General features: G+C 45.5%; 1 protein-coding gene across 2 annotated transcripts; it reads left to right on the top strand.

The window, feature by feature from the left end:
* The first annotated feature begins 343 nt into the window (after positions 1-343).
* Positions 344-4,914, top strand: LOC123132588 (3-oxoacyl-[acyl-carrier-protein] synthase, mitochondrial). 2 transcript variants are annotated; one of them, XM_044552414.1, is made up of 13 exons: positions 344-710; positions 1,259-1,366; positions 1,448-1,519; positions 2,227-2,313; positions 2,401-2,552; positions 2,881-2,961; positions 3,057-3,090; positions 3,477-3,543; positions 3,622-3,698; positions 3,873-3,933; positions 4,082-4,164; positions 4,263-4,334; positions 4,431-4,914. In XM_044552414.1, the coding sequence occupies exons 1-13, from the start codon at positions 381-383 to the stop codon at positions 4,593-4,595; spliced, it is 1,389 nt and encodes a 462-aa protein (XP_044408349.1). In that variant the 5' UTR covers positions 344-380; the 3' UTR covers positions 4,596-4,914. The 2 variants fall into 2 exon arrangements, with proteins under 2 accessions (XP_044408349.1, XP_044408350.1); XM_044552415.1 differs by having other exon boundaries at positions 349-710; positions 1,264-1,366.
* Positions 4,915-19,892: the final 14,978 nt, after the last annotated feature.

Raw genomic sequence — 19,892 nt, 5'->3', positions numbered from 1 at the left:
GCCGTGCCGGCACGCATGCCGCACTTCCAGGCCCAAGCATAACATGATTGCTAGATGGGCCGGCCCGAGGCCACATGTGTGCCTGTCGGCTCACGTGCTATTCGGCCTTTTGGGCTGTTTTGTGCCTATTTTTGAAAATTGGGTTGTTCAAAAATAAACAGGCCATGCCAGCACGTGGGCCTCGCCTCGCAGCCCGGCCACAGGCCTGCACGGCCCGTTTAGCCGCGTCCTGGGCTGGGCACATAATCTGCCACGTACGCGTGATTTTGGCCCGGCCCGCGTAGCACGGCCCAGATGGCCATGTCTGCGTGCGAGCTAGAGAACAGCCGATGCCCTGGGCGGCTGGGCCCTAAGGATAGTCAGCTTCGCGGCAGCACCTGATGAGCGTGCTCCGCCGCGCTCTCCTGCTCGGCCACCGCCTCCGCCGAGGCTTGTCCTCGGGTGCGGACCTGCCTCCGCCGCGCCCATCTGCCAGCCGCCGCGTGGTCGTGACGGGGCTGGGCGCCGTCACGCCGCTCGGCCGCGGCGTCGGGTCCACCTGGGACCGCCTCGTGGCCGGAGACTGCGCGGTGCGCGCGCTCGCCGCGGAGGACCTGCGTCTCTCCGGGGATGCCGCGGAGAGGACGTTGGGACAGCTCCCATCCAGGGTCGCCGCCGCCGTGCCGCGCGGGAAGGGCGAGGCCGAGTTCGACGAGGAGGCGTGGACCAAGGTTTATGACTGACACTTCACTAGCCCCTAACTATCCAGTATACATTGGTTTTCGCACTGTTGCTGTGAGATTGGATTGATGCTCTTTTTCTGCACATGATTGTTCCATGAATTGCTAGTAGTTGACATGCTTGATATAATTGATTCGAGAATGGATTTCAAGAGAAATTTAAATAAGGTTGTTACGTTTCAGCATACTATACAAGCTTTCCCGTTGACAATGCTACAGTCATGTGATAACTGGTACTGATATAAAGACCCTTATCTTCAGTGCCATTAGGAGTAACAGTCTTCAATGCCACATCACATTGTTGAACCTGTCTTTGGCGTTTCTTCTGTCAGATATCTGTAGGATTTAAGTAGATAGAAGTTATTAATTACACGTTCATTGTGGTCCACTGACTGTCTCTCTCTTCTACAATTGGAAATCTGTTATGTTCTGATGAGATTCTATCGTATGACTGTAATATGTAAATGGTGATGTTGTCTGTCTCATAGTTAAACTTTGTTTCGTATGTCAAACTGTTGATTGAACATTTTTGTTTCCAGGACAGTAGATCTATATCGGGGTTTATAGCATATGCTCTATGTGCAGCTGATGAGGCTTTGAGAGATGCAAATTGGCTGCCCTCGGAAAATGAGAAGAAGGAAAGAACGGTACCAATTGCTTTTGGTGGAAGCTCTTTTCCTTTTTTGTGTTTTTGCCAAGTTGCTGGATCTAATTAGAGCCTTTATCAGGGTGTTTCAATTGGTGGGGGGATCGGAAGCATCTCCGACATTTTAGATGCATCACAGCTGATTGCTGAAAATGTTCGTACCCACAGTCACTGCAATTTGCTTTATTCTCACTCTTTTCCTTTTGTATTGTTAGTCATTGTGCAGCTATAGTGATTCTCACTATTATTATATTGATATGTGCCGAGTGAGAAATACAGTGTTAGATGCAAGCAAAATAATGGCGACTACCGGCTGGCCGGCATTACTGGTGGGCGCCAGTAGCATTAAGATTAAAAAAAATCATCTGATTTTAGCAACTCAAGTACTCCCTCTGTTCACAAATATAAGATGTTCTAAACTTTTTCTGAATCGGATATATAGACACATTTTAGTGTGTCTGTTCATTTTCAGTCCGTATGTAGTCCATATTGAAATATCAAAAACATCTTGTATTTGTGAACGGAGGGATAAGTTTGAAGAAAATTGTGAGAAGATATGTTATTTAATCAATGAACAGGAAAACCGAGCGCTAACCGGCCAGGAACAGGATACATTGAATTTGTAGTTTACACTTCATAATTGAAACTAGCCATTACAAAACTACTTGTCGGTGAATGCTACTGACCAAGACCAGCACTTCGTCATATCTTTTTTTTAATTCTTCATTTACATTAGAATCAATCAATTTTTACGTCTTCTCCGAAGCTTGGACCTGCACCATACATGGCTTGCAATATAATTGATTATCTTCTGGTAACTTCCAGCACTGATGCGTGGAATTTGTTTTCTTCTGAATGCAGCGTCTACGTCGTCTTAGCCCATTCTTCATCCCCAAGATTTTGATCAACATGGCATCAGGTCATGTCAGCATGAAATATGGTTTCCAGGTGAAAATTGTTATTGTGATATGCCTTGTTTCCATTTTGTACAATTATTTGCATGAACAACATTGATATTTAACCCTTGAAACCTAGGGTCCAAACCATGCTGCCGTGACAGCTTGTGCCACAGGCGCTCACTCTATTGGCGACGCTACACGGATGATTCAATTTGGAGATGCAGATGTGATGGTGGCTGGAGGAACAGAGTCTAGTATTGATGCTTTATCTATAGCTGGATTTTCTAGGCAAGTATGTTCGCGTCTTCACAATTGTTTTGTTTTGCTTAATTTCCCAAATACTCTGTCTAGATGCTCCGTAGGGCAATTATAAATTGCCTCAGCTGCTTTACTAAGGTTTCAATGTACAACTGTTGACTGAAGGTTGTAGGACAAAGTAGAGAACCCATGTTTTTGTCCACAAACCACCCGTGGTCGTGGCTCATAATATCATATGCAAACTTAATCTGTTTATTTCCAGAAAAACTTGGTTACAGTCACACTCTTGCACATTTTATCGCTATCCCCGTCACTAATATTGCCAACACCATCTTATTTTCGCTATAATGGTCTGCAGGTTAAGGGCATTGTCTACAAAGTATAACTCTCTTCCACAAGCATCTTCGAGGCCATTTGATTGTGGCAGAGATGGATTTGTGTACGTCATACTTATATTGAATCGTATTTTTTTTACTTCCTTTTGTTTTTCCTTCCTATTGTCCATTCTTATCTTCCGTCTTAAATAACCGATAGGATTGGTGAAGGTTGTGGAGTCATGGTGTTGGAGGTGAGTTCAGAGGAAACACTGATCATTTCCTGTTGTCTGTCCTTACCTTGCTGTTCCCAAGCTGCTGGTTCATTGTTATTTTATAGGATCAGTCATTTACATATTGAAAAAAAAATCCATAGCACTTTGTAAAAGAGTTTGTCAAAGGACTTAAATCACCATAGTATTGCTTTTTTAGAAGCTGCCTGGAAGAATGGTGGTTCTTGGTATTTGAGTCAAATTTGAACTAAATGCCAAAACTTACCTACAAATACTCCTTTTCCTAATGGGCCCTTATGGTGTAAAATTGCTGTATCCTGTATATGGTATATGTAACTTTTAGTCTGGAAACTGTCTTATTGCATTTTGTTTCTGAACAGACTGTACATCAATTTATTCCTCTGTAGGCACTTGACCATGCAATGGAACGAGGCGCAAAAATTTATGCAGAAGTTCGAGGCTATGGCATGTCTGGTATCCTCCGTTTCCACAAAAGAGATGGTCTACTTTGTCATTAGTATGTATTGCGTCATGAACATCAGCTTCTGTCAGGTGATGCACACCACATAACTCAGCCACAAAATGATGGTAGAGGTGTTATCTTAGCCATGGAGAGGGCATTGGAACAGGTGTGGCATATTCTTTCTAATTCGTGTGGTGCACATTTTAAGCATGTAGTTAAGCTTTGAGGAATTAGAAATCACATTTTAAACACGTATTAAGCTTTGAGGAATTAGAAATCACGTCACAATAATTATTTTCTTGACATTCTGATTTTGATAGAATTCTTGCTCCTTTTCTAGTCAGGGCTTCAGGCAGATCAGATTGATTATTTGAACGCACATGCAACATCAACTCCTCTCGGTAGGTGCTCACAGTCAGCCTGGCAAAACCCACCTGGGCTGGCATGACTTCTGTTTATTGTACCTTGTGGGTAAACTTGTGTTTATGATTCCGCGGCATCTTGAGTTATGATAAATAAGCTGATGTCTTGGATCTGAACCACAATCAGGGGATGCTGTGGAGGCAACTGCAATAAAATCTGTCTTTGGCCACCACGCGACATCAGGTGGTCTTGCGTTATCCTCAACTAAGGTACACCTCATTCTGCGCAGCTAAACTGTCACAGCTCCCGCACTAGTCTAGTCCATTTTACGACAATGACTGAGGACCAAAAAAACCGTCTTCTCCAGGGAGCAATCGGTCATCTGCTAGGCGCAGCCGGATCAGTGGAAGCAATCTTCACCGTGCTAGCAATCCACCATGTATGTTACCCACCATCAGTGATCACTGATCAGTAGCTCCTGCAAGGGAAAATCACTCTGTAGGCCGTACTCATCATCGCATGCAATTTTTTGCAGGGAGTGGCGCCGCCCACGCTCAACCTGGAGCAGCCCGACCTGCTGTTCGAGGGCGCGTTCATGCCTCTAACCGCCGCCAAGAAGATGCCGATACGGGCCGCCATCTCGAATTCCTTCGGGTTTGGTGGAACCAACGCGTCGCTGCTGTTCTCGTGCCCGCCCTAGCGATCCAGCACCCTCCCTCTCTTCTGTTTTCCCCTTCGAAGAGGCATACCAGAATGTCGGGAGTTTTCCCGTCCGTGAACTTAAATGGGGGAAGGCACCATCCGCGTTGAGCAGGAGTTGGGGGGTTTCAAGCACTGACCATTGTGCTGTGCTCCCTCTGAGTCCGGAGCATCGCCCAACTTGTGGGCGTTGACTCATCCCTCTGTTCCTAACTATAAGACCTTTTAAAGATTCTTTTAGGATCTAACCAAAATGTGTGAATCTACACTCTAAAATATGGAGTATGTCTATATATGTCCGTATGTAGTTCATATTGAAATCTCTAAGCGCTTATATTTAGAAACTTATACTACAGTATGCGAACTTATTGAATTTTTTTTGTCTGAGAGGGAATTTTTGCCGTGCCGGGTTAGGTGCAGATGTACGGCCCTGTTCGGCACTGGCCCAGCTCCGCAGAATACGAGGATCTGCGGAGTACCTCTTCGGCCACTCCATAATTTTAAACTGTAGCTTCGGCCGCTCCGGGAGAGAGTCGAGGAGTGGAGAGCCTCCGAACGGGCCTGTAGTGACGTGGGGCTGGTGATGGGGTTTGGCCGTCGCTCTCACGTGCTAGCTACCACGGAAAGGGGAACGAAACCAACCCAAATGCTGCTGCTGCCTGCTGCTGCTGCCAGCACTCCACAGTCCACACGCAAATGGACTCCTCGCCGCCCACGGAAAACAAGGCAAAAAAAGAAGAAGATAGTTTGAAAGGCTGTTTGCTACAGCACCAGATGAACATGAGTTGCTTATGACTTTCTAGAACTGCAAGTTCCATTAACTATGTCTGCGAGTTCCAAAGGATAGAAACTAAGCGGGTGATTTTTTTTTAAAAAAAAGAGGCATAAGATTTGTCTCATCCATTAAATAAGGAAGAATAAAGTTTTACAGCACACTCAAATACACGACATGACAATTACTCACGCAAAATTATATGCCCTAGTCTTTTCGCGCCTGCGGTGACCCAAAGCTTGGCCTCCTCCAAGATGATGCTAAGAAGGATTGGTGGCGGTGCAGATTTATGCCGGAAAACCCGAGCATTTCTCTCATTTCAAACGGTTCAAGTGACAAGCATAGTGAGGGAGGCTATAGCGTGATGGCTGGGGTTACGGTTATCGGTTCTCCTGTCCTACCACTCGTCGACTGATGCGTGAAGGTGCCAGTCGGATGTGTCCAAGTGTGTGAGGCCAAGCTTCGCAATGATAGATCTCCAAAGCCTAATAGTGTACCGACATTTGAAGAAAAGGTGTGCGCCCGTCTCTTGTTCCCTTTTGCAAAGAGGGCACATGCCACAGTTTGACCAGCCTCGCTTCTCCAAGCGATCGGCGGTCCAAATTCTGTCTTGTAGAGCTAGCCGTGCGAAGAATTTGATCTTTGGGGGAGCCCACATTTTCCAAATCATGCGATCCATGGGAGAAAGGGTCAGGCCAAGGAATTGGGGCTTGTAAGCGGTAGCCGTCGAGTATACCTCATCGTTCGAGTGATTCCAAATAATATCATCCTTGCGATGCTCATTAAGGTGGAAGACATGGACAAGCAACCAAAGAGTGAAGAATTCCAAAATGTGGGCAACTGAGGCGACGGTGTTGTGGTCGATTTTCAGGATCCACGCGCTCGCCCTAAGAGCCTCACGCACCTTCCAGTTATTTCTCCATGCGTAATGTCTTTGGGCTTGCACCCAAGCAGCCAGTGGGAGTCCCAAAACGGCGTTTGGGCACCATCGCCGATGGTAATAGAAGTTGGGGCATAGAAGAACTCAAAATCGTCCTTGGTGCAAGGGTTGTCGAAGCCCACCCATAATTTGTGTGGCTCCTTCCATTTGTACCAAAGCCACCGAGGCGCAATGCATGTGCAAACTTGTCGGTGTTTAACACACCTAAGCCACCATACTCCTTCGATCTGCAAACCGTCTCCTAGTTGACCTTGCACTTTGCTCCCGTCGTCCTGTCTGACCCAGACCAAAGGAAATCCCTCTAAATTATATTTAGGTTGTGCAGGGTGCTAGGCGGCACAATGAGGGGCGTGATAGAGTACACCGCTTGGGAGGAGATGACTAACTTGACGAGGGCCGTGCATCCGATAGTAGTGATGTTTTGACCATCCCAAGTTACCAATTTACCAGCCACCTTGTCTTCAAGGTATTGAAAGTCCACATTCTTCAGTTGCCAAACTGAGAGAGGTAGGCCTAAGTATTTCAATGGGAATGATGCGTGATTAGCCAGTAGACCCTGAATGTGACTAGGGGTGAGGTGGTTGCAGCGAATTGGGACCACCGAGCTTTTTTGGAAGTTGGTACACATGCCTGTAACCCCACCAAAGCCTCGCAAGATAGAGGCGAGGTTGTGAATGGCTCGCTTGATGGGAGCCATAAAGACCGCCACAACATCCGCATAGAGTGAGGTTCTCGCCATGGCCCCGCTCCCACAAATCTTATGAAGAAGACCTTGACGCGAGGTTGTGAATGGCTCGCTTGATGGGAGCCATAAAGACCGCCGCAACATCCGCATAGAGTGAGGTTCTCACCATGACCCCGCTCCCACAAATCTTATGAAGAAGACCTTGACGCGTTGCCAAGTCAAGCACTTTATGAAGAGGGGTGATCGCGATGACAAAAAGGAGGGGGAGGGGGTCCCGTTGCCGAAAGTCGCTTCCATGCTTGATTGGGGGGCGGGGGGCGGGAATCCCATTCAGAAGAATCCGAGACGATGAAGATAGGAGCGCGACAATCCATGCCCGATTTTGTGGGGAACCCCAACCGTTGGAGGAGGTCCAGAATGTATCCCCACTTGATAGAGTCAAAAGCTTATTTGATGTCCAGCTTGAAGAGAAGAGTGGGCGTTTTGCATTTGTGAAGCCTTCGAGCGAAGTTCCGAACATACAAGAAGTTTTCATGAATGCTTCGCCTCTTGATGAAAGTGCTCCGGGAATTGGAGACAATGACATCCATGTGGGGTGCGAGTCGGAACGATAGAACCTTGGCGATGATTTTGGCAATGGCATGGATAAGGCTTATGGGCCTATAGTCAGAGATGCCTTCAGCGCCCTCCTTTTTGGGCAAAAGGACAATATTGGTGGAGTTGAGCCAATGAAGGTTAGAGGTGTGGAGGGTGTCGAATCGTTGGATGACCCTCATGATAGTGTGTTTAATGATTCCCCAACACTTTTTTGAAGAACATGCCCGTGAAGCCATCCGGACCGGGTGCCTTGTCACCAAGAAACTCCTTGATGGCCTCCCAAACCTCGTCCTAGGTGATAGTTGCATCCAGGCCATGCAGGTCATGCTGCTCAACGCCAAGCTTGGCCCAGTTGAGGTCTCTGTTGCTGGAGGGCCCCCTGCTCATAACCTCAGAAAAGTGGTCGTGGATGAGCTTCTCCATTTCCTGGTGGTCAGTTATCCAACCTTGTGCGCGCTTGATCCGGTGAATGTGATTTTTACGACGTCGGGCATTAATCCATCGGTGATTTTTTTGTTTGCGCCGCCATCCCGCAGGTTTTCCAACCCGGGCACATTGGCTCTTCCTAGCCCTCTCAAGCACCGCCAAGACTATCACCCTCCGCTTAAGCCTAGAACGAAGATCTCTTTCCTCGGGTGAGAGGAGCCTCTCCTCCTGCGTGATGTCGAGGCGTAGGATCACAAGAAGCACCGCGTGGAGCTGAATTTTTTCCCTTGGAAAATAAGCTCCCGCTCCATTGGTGAGCCGAAGCGCGGTCTTCTTAACCTTGCGATGCAGAATTTGGAATGGCTCCGTGTGAGTCACCCGTTCGTCCCATGCCTTTTGGACCACCTTGTGAAATCCGAGCAAAGATAACTAGAAGTTCTCAAATTTGAAGGACCACGGTCGTCTTGGCCCTTTGTCATCTGCAAGCAAGAGAGGGTAATGGTCGGACAGGGAGGATGAAAGGGCATGGAGCACGTGTGTATTGAAGGTGGTATCCCACTCTGTGTTGCAAAAGAATGAGTCAAGTTTGCACAGAGCTGGGTTGTCTCGCTCGTTGCTCTAGGTGAAGCGCCTGTTTTATAGGTGGATTTCCTTGAGCTCGCAACATTGTAGCGTAGCTAGAAACTGGTTGATTCTACTCCGGTTAACATTCCTATTATTCTTGTCTCTAGCTCGGTAAATTTTGTTGAAGTCTCCGAGTGCAAGCCACGCCACTGATGTGTTGGGGAACATAGTAATTTCAAAAATTCCTATGCACACGCAAGATCATGGTGATGCATAGCAACGAGAGGGGAGAGTGTTGTCTACGTACCCTCGTAGACCGTTCGCGGAAGCGTTATATCAACGCGGTTGATGTAGTCATACATCTTCACGATCCGACCGATCCAAGTACCGAAAGCATGGCACCTCCGAGTTCTGCACACGTTTGGCTTGGTGACATCCTCGCCTTCTCGATCCAGCAAGAGGGGCGAAGTAGTAGATGAGTTCCGATAGCACGACGGCGTGGTGACGGTGTTGGTGAAGAACAATCTCCGCAGGGCTTCGCCTAAGCACTACGAAAACTAGGACGGAGGATAAACTAGAGGGGATGGGGTTGCCGGCACACGGCTTGGTGTTTCTTGATGTGTATTGGGTGCTAGCCCTACCCCTCTATTTATTTGTTGAGCCTTGGGGTCGAAACTTGGAGTAAAAGATGAAGGAAATATGCCCTAGAGGCAATAATAAAGTTATTATTTATTTCCTTATAATCATGATAAATGTTTATTATTCATGCTGGAATTGTATTAACCGGAAACATAATACATGTGTGAATACATAGACAAACAAAGTGTCACTAGTATGCCTCTACTTGACTAGCTCGTTAATCAAAGATGGTTATGTTTCCTGACCATAAACAATGAGTTGTTATTTGATAAACGAGGTCACATCATTAGTTGAATGATCTGATTGACATGACCCATTCCATTAGCTTAGCACCCGATCATTTAGTATGTTGCTATTGCTTTCTTCATGACTTATACATGTTCCTATGACTATGAGATTATGCAACTCCCGTTTGCCGGAGGAACACTTTGGGTGCTACCAAACGTCACAACGTAACTGGGTGATTATAAAGGAGCATTACAGGTGTCTCCAAAGGTAGATGTTGGGTTGGCATATTTCGAGATTAGGATTTGTCACTCCGATTGTCGGAGAGGTATCTCTGGGCCCTCTCGGTAATACACATCACATAAGCCTTGCAAGCATTACAACTAATATGTTAGTTGTGAGATGATGTATTACAGAACGAGTAAAGAGACTTGCCGGTAACGAGATTGAACTAGGTATTGGATACCGACGATCGAATCTCGGGCAAGTAACATACCGATGACAAAGGGAACAACGTATGTTGTTATGCGGTCTGACCGATAAAGATCTTCGTAGAATATGTAGGAGCTAATATGGGCATCCAGGTTCCGCTATTGGTTATTTACCGGAGACGTGTCTCGGTCATGTCTACATTGTTCTCGAACCCGTAGGGTCCGCACGCTTAAGGTTACGATGACAGATATATTATGAGTTTATGCATTTTGATGTACCAAAGGTTGTTCGGAGTCCCGGATGTGATCACGGACTTGACGAGGAGTCTCGAAATGGTCGAGACGTAAAGATTGATATATTGGAAGCCTATGTTTGGATATCGGAAGTGTTCCGGGTGAAATCAGGATTTTACCGGGTTACCGGGAGGTTACCGGAACCCCCCGGGAGCCATATGGGCCTTCATGGGCCTTAGTGGAAAGGAGCAAGGGGCAGCCCAAGGTGTCTGCGCACCTCCCCCCTCCCCTAGTCCTTAGGACTAGGAGAGGTGGCCGGCCCCCCTCTCCCTCCTTCCCCCTTGGGAATCCTAGTTGGAATAGGATTGGGGGGGGGGGGGGAGTCCTACTCCCGGAAGGAGTAGGACTCCTCCTGCGCCCTCCTCCTGGCCGGCGCCCCCTTCCCCCCTTGGCTCCTTTATATACTGAGGTAGAGGCACCCCAGAAACACACAAGTTGATCATTGAGATCTATTCCTTAGCCGTGTGCGGTGCCCCCTGCCACCATATTCCTCGATAATACTGTAGCGGAGTTTAGGCGAAGCCCTGCTGCTGTAGTTCATCAAGATCGTCACCACGCCGTCGTGCTGATGGAACTCTTCCCCGACACTTTGCTGGATCGGAGTCCGGGGATCGTCATCGAGCTGAACGTGTGCTCGAACTCGGAGGTGCCGTAGTTTCGGTGCTTGATCGGTTGGATCATGAAGACGCACGACTACTTCCTCTACGTCATGTCAGCGCTTCCGCAGTCGGTCTGCGTTGGGTACGTAGACAACACTCTCCCCTCTCGTTGCTATGCATCACATGATCTTGCGTGTGCGTAGGAATTTTTTTGAAATTACTATGTTCCCCTTCAGTGGCATCCGAGCCTAGGTTATTTATGTTGATGTTATATGCACGAGTAGAACACAAGTGAGTTGTGGACGATACAAGTCATACTGCCTACCAGCATGTCATACTTTGGTTCGGCGGTATTGTTGGACGAGACGACCCGGACCAACCTTACGCGTACGCTTACGCGAGACCGGTTCCCTCGACGTGCTTTGCACATAGATGGCTTGCGGGCGACTGTCTCTCGAACTTTAGTTGAACCAAGTATGGCTACGCCCGATACTTGCGAAGGTTAAAACGGAGTCTATTTGACAAACTATCATTGTGGTTTTGATGCGTAGGTGAGATTGGTTCTTACTTAAGCCCGTAGCAGCCACGTAAAACTTGCAACAACAAAGTAGAGGACGTCTAACTTGTTTTTGCAGGGCATGTTGTGATGTGATATGGTGAAGGCATGATGCTGAATTTTATTGTATGAGATGATCATGTTTTGTAACCGAGTTATCGGCAACTGGCAGGAGCCATATGGTTGTCGCTTTATTATATGCAATGCAATCGCGATGTAATGCTTTACTTTATTACTAAACGGTAGTGATAGTCATGGAAGCATAAGATTGGCGAGACGACAACGATGCTACGATGGAGATCAAGGTGTCGCGCCGGTGACGATGGTGATCATGACGGTGCTTCGGAGATGGAGATCACAAGCACAAGATGATGATGGCCATATCATATCACTTAAATTGATTGCATGTGATGTTTATCTTTTTATGCATCTTATCTTGCTTTGATTGAAGGTAGCATTATAAGATGATCTCTCACTAAATTATCAAGAAGTGTTCTCCCTGAGTATGCACCGTTGCCAAAGTTCGTCGTGCCCAGACACCACGTGATGATCGGGTGTGATAAGCTCTACGTCCATCTACAACGGGTGCAAGCCCGTTTTTGCACAAGCAGAATACTCAGGTTAAACTTGACGAGCCTAGCATATGCAGATATGGCCTCGGAACACGGAGACCGAAAGGTCGAGCGTGAATCATATAATAGATATGATCAACATAAACGATGTTCACCATTGAAAACTACTCCATCTCACGTGATGATCGGTTATGGTTTAGTTGATTTGGATCACGTAATCACTTAGAAGATTAGAGGGATGTCTATCTAAGTGGGAGTTCTTTAGTAATATGATTAATTGAACTTAAATTTATCATGAACTTAGTCCTGGTAGTATTTTGCAAATTATGTTGTAGATCGATAGCTTGCGTTGTTGCTTTCATATGTTTATTTTGATATGTTCCTAGAGAAAAATATTGTTGAAATATGTTAGTAGCAATGATGCGGACTGGATCCATGATCTGAGTTTATCCTCATTGCTGCACAGAAGAATTATGTCCTTGATGCACCGCTAGGTGACGGGCCTATTGCAGGAGCAGATGCAGACGTTATGAACGTTTGGCTAGCTCAATATGATGACTACTTGATAGTTTAGTGCACCATGCTTAACATCTTAGAATTGGGACTTCAAAGACGTTTTAAACGTCATGGACCATATGAGATGTTCCAGGAGTTGAAGTTTCAAGGAAATACCCGAGTTGAGAGATATGAAGTCTCCAACAAGTTCTATAGCTAAAAGATGAAGGAGAATCGCTCAACTAGTGAGCATGTGCTCAGATTGTCAGGGTACTACAATCGCTTGAATCAAGTGGGAGTTAATCTTCCAGATAAGATAGTGATTGACAGAATTCTCTAGTCACCATCACCAAGTTAGTAGAACTTCGTGATGAACTATGATATGCAAGGGATAACGGAAATGAATCCCGAGCTTTTCATGATGATGAAATTGATGAAGGTAGAAATCAAGAAAGAGCATCAAGTGTTGATGGTTGACAAGATCACTAGTTTCAAGAAAAGGGCAAAGGGAAGAAGGGGAACTTCAAGAAGAACGGCAAGCAAGTTCCTGCTCAAGTGAAGAAGCCCAAGTCTGGTCCTAAGCCTAAGACTAGTGTTTCTACTGCAAAGGGACTAGTCACTGGAAGCGGAACTACCCCAAGTGATTGGCAGATAAGAAGGATGGCAAAGTGAACATAAGTATATTTGATATACATGTTATTGATGTGTACTTTACTAGTGTTTATAGCAACCCCTCAGTATTTGATACTAGTTCAGTTGCTAAGATTAGTAACTCGAAACGGGAGTTGCAGAATAAACAGAGACTAGTTAAGTGACGATGTGTGTTGGAAGTGGTTCCAAGATTGATATGATCATCATCGCACACTCCCCTATACTTTCGGGATTAGTGTTGAACCTAAATAAGTGTTATTTGGTTTTTGCGTTGAGCATGAATATGATTTGATCATGTTTATTGCAATACGGTTATTCATTAAAGTCAGAGAATAATTGTTGTTCTGTTTATATGAATAAAACCTTCGATGGTCATACACCCAATGAAACAAGTTCATTGGATCTCGATCGTAGTGATACACATATTCATAATATTGAAACCAAAAGATGCAAAGTTAATAATGATAGTGCAACTTATTTGTAGCACTGCCGTTTAGGTCATATTGGTATAAAGCGCATGAAGAAACTCCATGCTGATGGGATTTTGGAATCACTTGATTATGAATCACTTGATGCTTGCGAACCATGCCTCATGGGCAAGATGACTAAGACTCCGTTCTCCGGAGCGAGCAACTGACTTATTGGAAATAATACATACTGATGTATGCGGTCCGATGAGTGTTAAGGCTCACGGCAAGTATCGTTATTTTTTGAACTTCACAGATGATTTGAGCAGATATGAGTATATCTACTTGATGAAACATAAGTCTGAAACATTTGAAAAGTTCAAAAGAATTTCAAAGTGAAGTGGAAAATCATCGTGACAAGAAAATAAAGTTTCTACGATCTGATCACGGAGACAAATATTTGAGTTACGAGTTTGGTATTCAATTAAAACAATGTGGAATAGTTTCACAAACTCATGCCACATGGAACACCACAGCATAATGGTGTGTCCGAACGTCATAACCGTACTTTATTGGATATAGTGCAATCTATCACTATTGGATATAGTGCAATCTATGATGTCTCTTACCGATCTACCACTATCGTTTTGGGGTTATGCATTAGAGACAGCTGCATTCACGTTAAATAGGGCACCATCTAAATCCGTTGAGACGACACCATGTGAACTATGGTTTGGCAAGAAACCTAAGCTGTCGTTTCTTAAAGTTTGGAGTTGCGATGCTTATATGAAAAAGTTTCATCCTGATAAGCTCAAACTCAAATCGGAGAAGTACGTATTCATAGGATATCCAAATGAAACTATTTGATACACCTTCTATCACAGATCCGAAGGCAAGACTTTTGTTGCTAAATTCGGAAACTTTCTGGAGAAGGAGTTTCTCTCGAAAGAAGTGAGTGGGAGGAAAGTAGAACTTGACGAGGTAACTGTACCTGCTCCCTTATTGGAAAGTAGTACATCACAGAAAAATGTTTTTGTGACACCTACACCAGTTAGTGAGGAAGCTAATGATGATGATCATGAAACTTCAGAACAAGATACTACTGAACCTCGTAGATCAACCAGAGTATGATCCGCGCCAGAGTGGTACGGTAATCCTGTTCTGGAAGTCATGCTACTAGATCATGATGAACCTACGAACTATGAAGAAGCGATGGTGAGCCCAGATTCCGCAAAGTGGCTTGAAGCCATGAAATCTGAGATATGATCCATGTATGAGAACAAAGTATGGACTTTGGTTGACTTGCCCGATGATCGGCAAGCCATAGAAAATAAATGGATCTTCAAGAGGAAGACGGACGCTGATAGTAGTGTTACTATCTACAAAGCTAGAATTGTCGCAAAAGGTTTTCGACAAGTTCAAGGTGTTGACTACGATGAGATTTTCTCACTCGTATCTATGCTTAAGTCTGTCCGAATCATGTTAGCAATTGCCGCATTTTATGAAATCTGGCAAATGGATAAACAAAACTGCATTCCTTAATGGATTTACTAAAGAAGAGTTGTATACGATGCAACTAGAAGGTTTTGTCGATCCTAAATGTGTTAACTAAATATGCAAGCTCCAGCGATCCATCTATGGACTGGTGCAAGAATCTCAGAGTTGGAATATACGCTTTGATAAGTTGATCAAAGCATATAGTTTTATACAGACTTACGGTAAAGCCTGTATTTACAAGAAAGTGAGTGGGAGCACTACAACATTTCTGATAAGTATATGTGAATGACATATTGTTGATCGGAAATAATGTAGAATTATTCTACAAAGCATAAAGGAGTGTTTGAAAGGAGTTTTTCAAAGAAAGACCTCGGTGAAGCTGCTTACATATTGAGTATCAAGATCTATAGAGATAGATCAAGACACTTGATAAGTTTTTTCAATGAGTACATACCTTGACAAGATTTTGAAGTAGTTCAAAATGGAATAGTCAAAGAAAAGGTTTCTTGCCTGTGTTACAAGGTGGGAAGTTGAGTAAGACTCAAAGCCCGACCACGGCAGAAGATAGAAAGAGAATGAAAGTCATTCCCTATGCCTCAGTCATAGGTTCTATAAAGTATGCCATGTTGTATACCAGATCTATTGTATGCCCTACCACTGAGTTTGGCAAGGGAGTACAATAGTGATCTAGGAGTAGATCACTGGACAGCGGTCAGAATTATCCTTAGTGAAATAAGGATATGTTTCTCGATTATGGACGTGACAAAAAGGTTCGCCGTAAAGGGTTACGTCGATGCAAGTTTTGACACTGATCTGGATGACTCTAAGTCTCGATCTAGATACATATTGAAAGTGGGAGCAATTAGCTAGAGTAGCTCCGTGCAGAGCATTGTAGACATAGAATTTTGCAAAATACATACGGATCTGAATTTGGCAGGCCCGTTGACTAAGATTCTCTCACAAGCAAAACATGATCACACCTTAGTACTCTTTGGGTGTTAATCACATAGCGATGTGAACTAGATTACTGAATCTAGTAAACCCTTTGGGTGTTGGTCACATGGCGATGTGAACTATGGGTGTTAATCACATGATGATGTGAACTATAGATGTTAATCACATGGTGATGTGATCTAGATTATTGACTCTAGTGCAAGTGGGAGACTGAAGGAAATATGCCCTAGAGGCAATAATAAAGTTATTATTTATTTCCTTATAATCATGATAAATGTTTATTATTCATGCTGGAATTGTATTAACCGGAAACATAATACATGTGTGAATACATAGACAAACAAAGTGTCACTAGTATGCCTCTACTTGACTAGCTCGTTAATCAAAGATGGTTATGTTTCCTGACCATGAACAATGAGTTGTTATTTGATTAACAAGGTCACATCATTAGTTGAATGATCTGATTGACATGACCCATTCCATTAGCTTAGCACCCGATCATTTAGTATGTTGCTATTGCTTTCTTCATGACTTATACATGTTCCTATGACTACGAGATTATGCAACTCCCGTTTGCCGGAGGAACACTTTGGGTGCAACCAAACGTCACAACATAACTGGGTGATTATAAAGGAGCATTACAGGTGTCTCCAAAGGTAGATGTTGGGTTGGCGTATTTCGAGATTAGGATTTGTCACTCCGATTGTCGGAGAGGTATCTCTGGGCCCTCTCGGTAATACACATCACATAATCCTTGCAAGCATTACAACTAATATGTTAGTTGTGAGATGATGTATTACGGAACGAGTAAAGAGACTTGCTGGTAACGAGATTGAACTAGGTATTGGATACCGACGATCGAATCTCGGGCAAGTAACATACCGATGACAAAGGGAACAACGTATGTTGTTATGCGGTCTGACCGATAAAGATCTTCGTAGAATATGTAGGAGCCAATATGGGCATCCAGGTCCCGCTATTGGTTATTGACCGGAGACGTGTCTCGGTCATGTCTACATTGTTCTCGAACCCGTAGGGTCCGCACGCTTAAGGTTACGATGACAGATATATTATGAGTTTATGCATTTTGATGTACCGAAGGTTGTTCGGAGTCCCGGATGTGATCACGGACATGACGAGGAGTCTCGAAATGGTCGAGACGTAAAGATTGATATATTGGAAGCCTATGTTTGGATATCGGAAGTGTTCCGGGTGAAATCGGGATTTTACCGGGTTACCGGGAGGTTACCGGAACCCCCCGGGAGCCATATGGCCTTCATGGGCCTTAGTGGAAAGGAGAAAGGGGCAGCCCAAGGTGGCTGCGCACCTCCCCCCTCCCCTAGTCCTATTAGGACTAGGAGAGGTGGCCGGCCCCCCTCTCCCTCCTTTCCCCCTTGGGAATCCTAGTTGGAATAGGATTGGGGGGGGGGGAGTCCTACTCCGGGAAGGAGTAGGACTCCTCCTGCGCCCTCCTCCTGGCTGGCGCCCCCTCCCCCCTTGGCTCCTTTATATACTGAGGTAGAGGCACCCCAGAAACACACAAGTTGATCATTGAGATCTATTCCTTAGCCGTGTGCGGTGCCCCCTGCCACCATATTCCTCGATAATACTGTAGCGGAGTTTAGGCGAAGCCCTGCTGCTGTAGTTCATCAAGATCGCCACCACGCCGTTGTGCTGACGAAACTCTTCCCCGACACTTTGCTGGATCGGAGTCCGGGGATCGTCATCGAGCTGAACGTGTGCTCGAACTCGGAGGTGCCGTAGTTTCGGCGCTTGATCGGTTGGATCGTGAAGACGTACGACTACTTCCTCTACGTCGTGTCAGCGCTTCCGCAGTCGGTCTGCGTTGGGTACGTAGACAACACTCTCCCCTCTCGTTGCTATGCATCACATGATCTTGCGTGTGCGTAGGAATTTTTTTGAAATTACTACGTTCCCCTTCAAAAGACTCCACAAAGTCGGTTTCACCCGAAAGGCAAGAGTCCTTCTTGGACTCCAGGGCCAGACGCCAGGGTTCCCGGCGTCTGGACCCAGACACCAGGGACCCTGGAGTCTGGCCCCTTGTAATGCCCCGGACACACCCGTCGGTGGTCGTTACTCCTGGCGGGATCTAGACTGGCCCCACAGATCAATACTAGTCTTTTCTGCGCACTTTGTCCTCACTCGTGCGCACCTGGGAGCAACTTCCTGGTCGGTCACCCATCCTGACACTACTCCAAGCTGAGCACGCTTAACTTTGGAGTTCTGTCCGAATGGGCTCCCCGAAAAGAAGGAATTCCTTATTGATATGAGTAGTCTATCATCCCTATTAAGCCAGGCTATCACATACACCCCCACTCAGAGGAACCGACGTCCTCGTCGGGCCACAGGAACGTTCCCTCTTGGCACATACGTCTGTGCATCCAGTCCGGTACATGTGCCATGTCGGGTACCACGACGGGTCACAAACGTCATGAACAACATGACCGCGCACCTGTCCGCAACCATCCGTGTAACCGCGAGGGTCGGCTCTGATACCAAATTGTAACGCCACGGACACACCCGCCGGTGGTCGTTACTCTTGGCGGGATCTAGACTGGCCCCACAGATCAATACTACTCTTTTCTGCGCACTTTGTCCTCACTCATGCGCACCCGGGAGCAACTTCCTGGTCGGTCACCCATCCTGACACTACTCCAAGCTGAGCACGCTTAACTTTGGAGTTCTGCCCGAATGGGCTCCCGGAAAAGAAGGAATTCCTTATTGATATGAGTAGTCTATCATCCCTATTAAGCCAGGCTATCACACCCCTGGACTCCGCAAAACTTCCTTTTGCGCTTTCCAAAAACCTTGTGGGCTTTCCCCTTTGGCCCAAATAAAGTGTTCTCGTACCCAAACATTTCGGGAAACATCCGGAACCCCTTCCGGTGACCAAACACTATTATCCCACATATCAAACTTTATCTCCGGACCATTCCGGAGTTCCTCGTCATGTCCGTGATCTCATCCCGGACTCCGAACAACATTTGGTCACCAACATACATAACTGATATAGTACTATATCGACAACGAACGTTAAGCGTGCGGACCCTACGGGTTTGAGAACTATGTAGACATGACCGAGACACCTCTCTGGTCAATAACCAATAGCGGGACCTGGATGCCCATATTGGTTCCTACATATTCTACGAAGATCTTTATCGGTTAGACCGCATAACAACATACATTGTTCCCTTTGTCATCGGTATGTTACTTGCCCGAGATTCGATCGTCGGTATCTCAATACCTAGTTCAATCTCATTACCGGCAAGTCTCTTTACTCGTTCCGTAATACATCACCCCGCAACTAACTCATTAGTTGCAATGCTTGCAAGGCTTATAGTGATGTGCATTACCGAGTGGGCCTAGAGATACCTCTCCGACAATCGAAGTGATAAATCCTAATCTCGAAATACGCCAACCCAACAAGTACCTTTGGAGACACCTGTAGAGCACCTTTATAATCACCCAGTTACGTTGTGACATTTGATGGAACACAAAGTGTTCCTCCGGTAAACGGGAGTTGCATAATCTCATAGTCATAGGAACATGTATAAGTCATGAAGAAAGCAATAGCAACAAACTAAACGATCTAGTGCTAAGCTAACAGAATGGGTCAAGTCAATCACATCATTCTCCTAATTATGTGATCCCGTTAATCAAATGATAACTCATGTCTATGGTTAGGAAACTTAACCATCTTTGATCAAGGAGCTAGTCAAGTAGAGGCATACTAGTGACACTCTGTTTGTTTATGTATTCACACATGTATTATGTTTCCGGTTAATACAATTCTAGCAATAATAATAAACATTTATCATGAAATAAGGAAATAAATAATAACTTTATTATTCCTCTAGGGCATATTTCCTTCAGTCTCCCACTTGCACTAGAGTCAATAATCTACATTACACAGTAATGATTCTAACACCCATGGAGCCTTGGTGCTGATCATGTTTTGCTCGTGGAAGAGGCT

Source organism: Triticum aestivum, chromosome 6A (genome assembly GCF_018294505.1).
Source record: "Triticum aestivum cultivar Chinese Spring chromosome 6A, IWGSC CS RefSeq v2.1, whole genome shotgun sequence".
Lineage (NCBI taxonomy): Eukaryota > Viridiplantae > Streptophyta > Magnoliopsida > Poales > Poaceae > Triticum > Triticum aestivum.
This window is presented reverse-complemented; position numbering and strand designations above follow the sequence as displayed.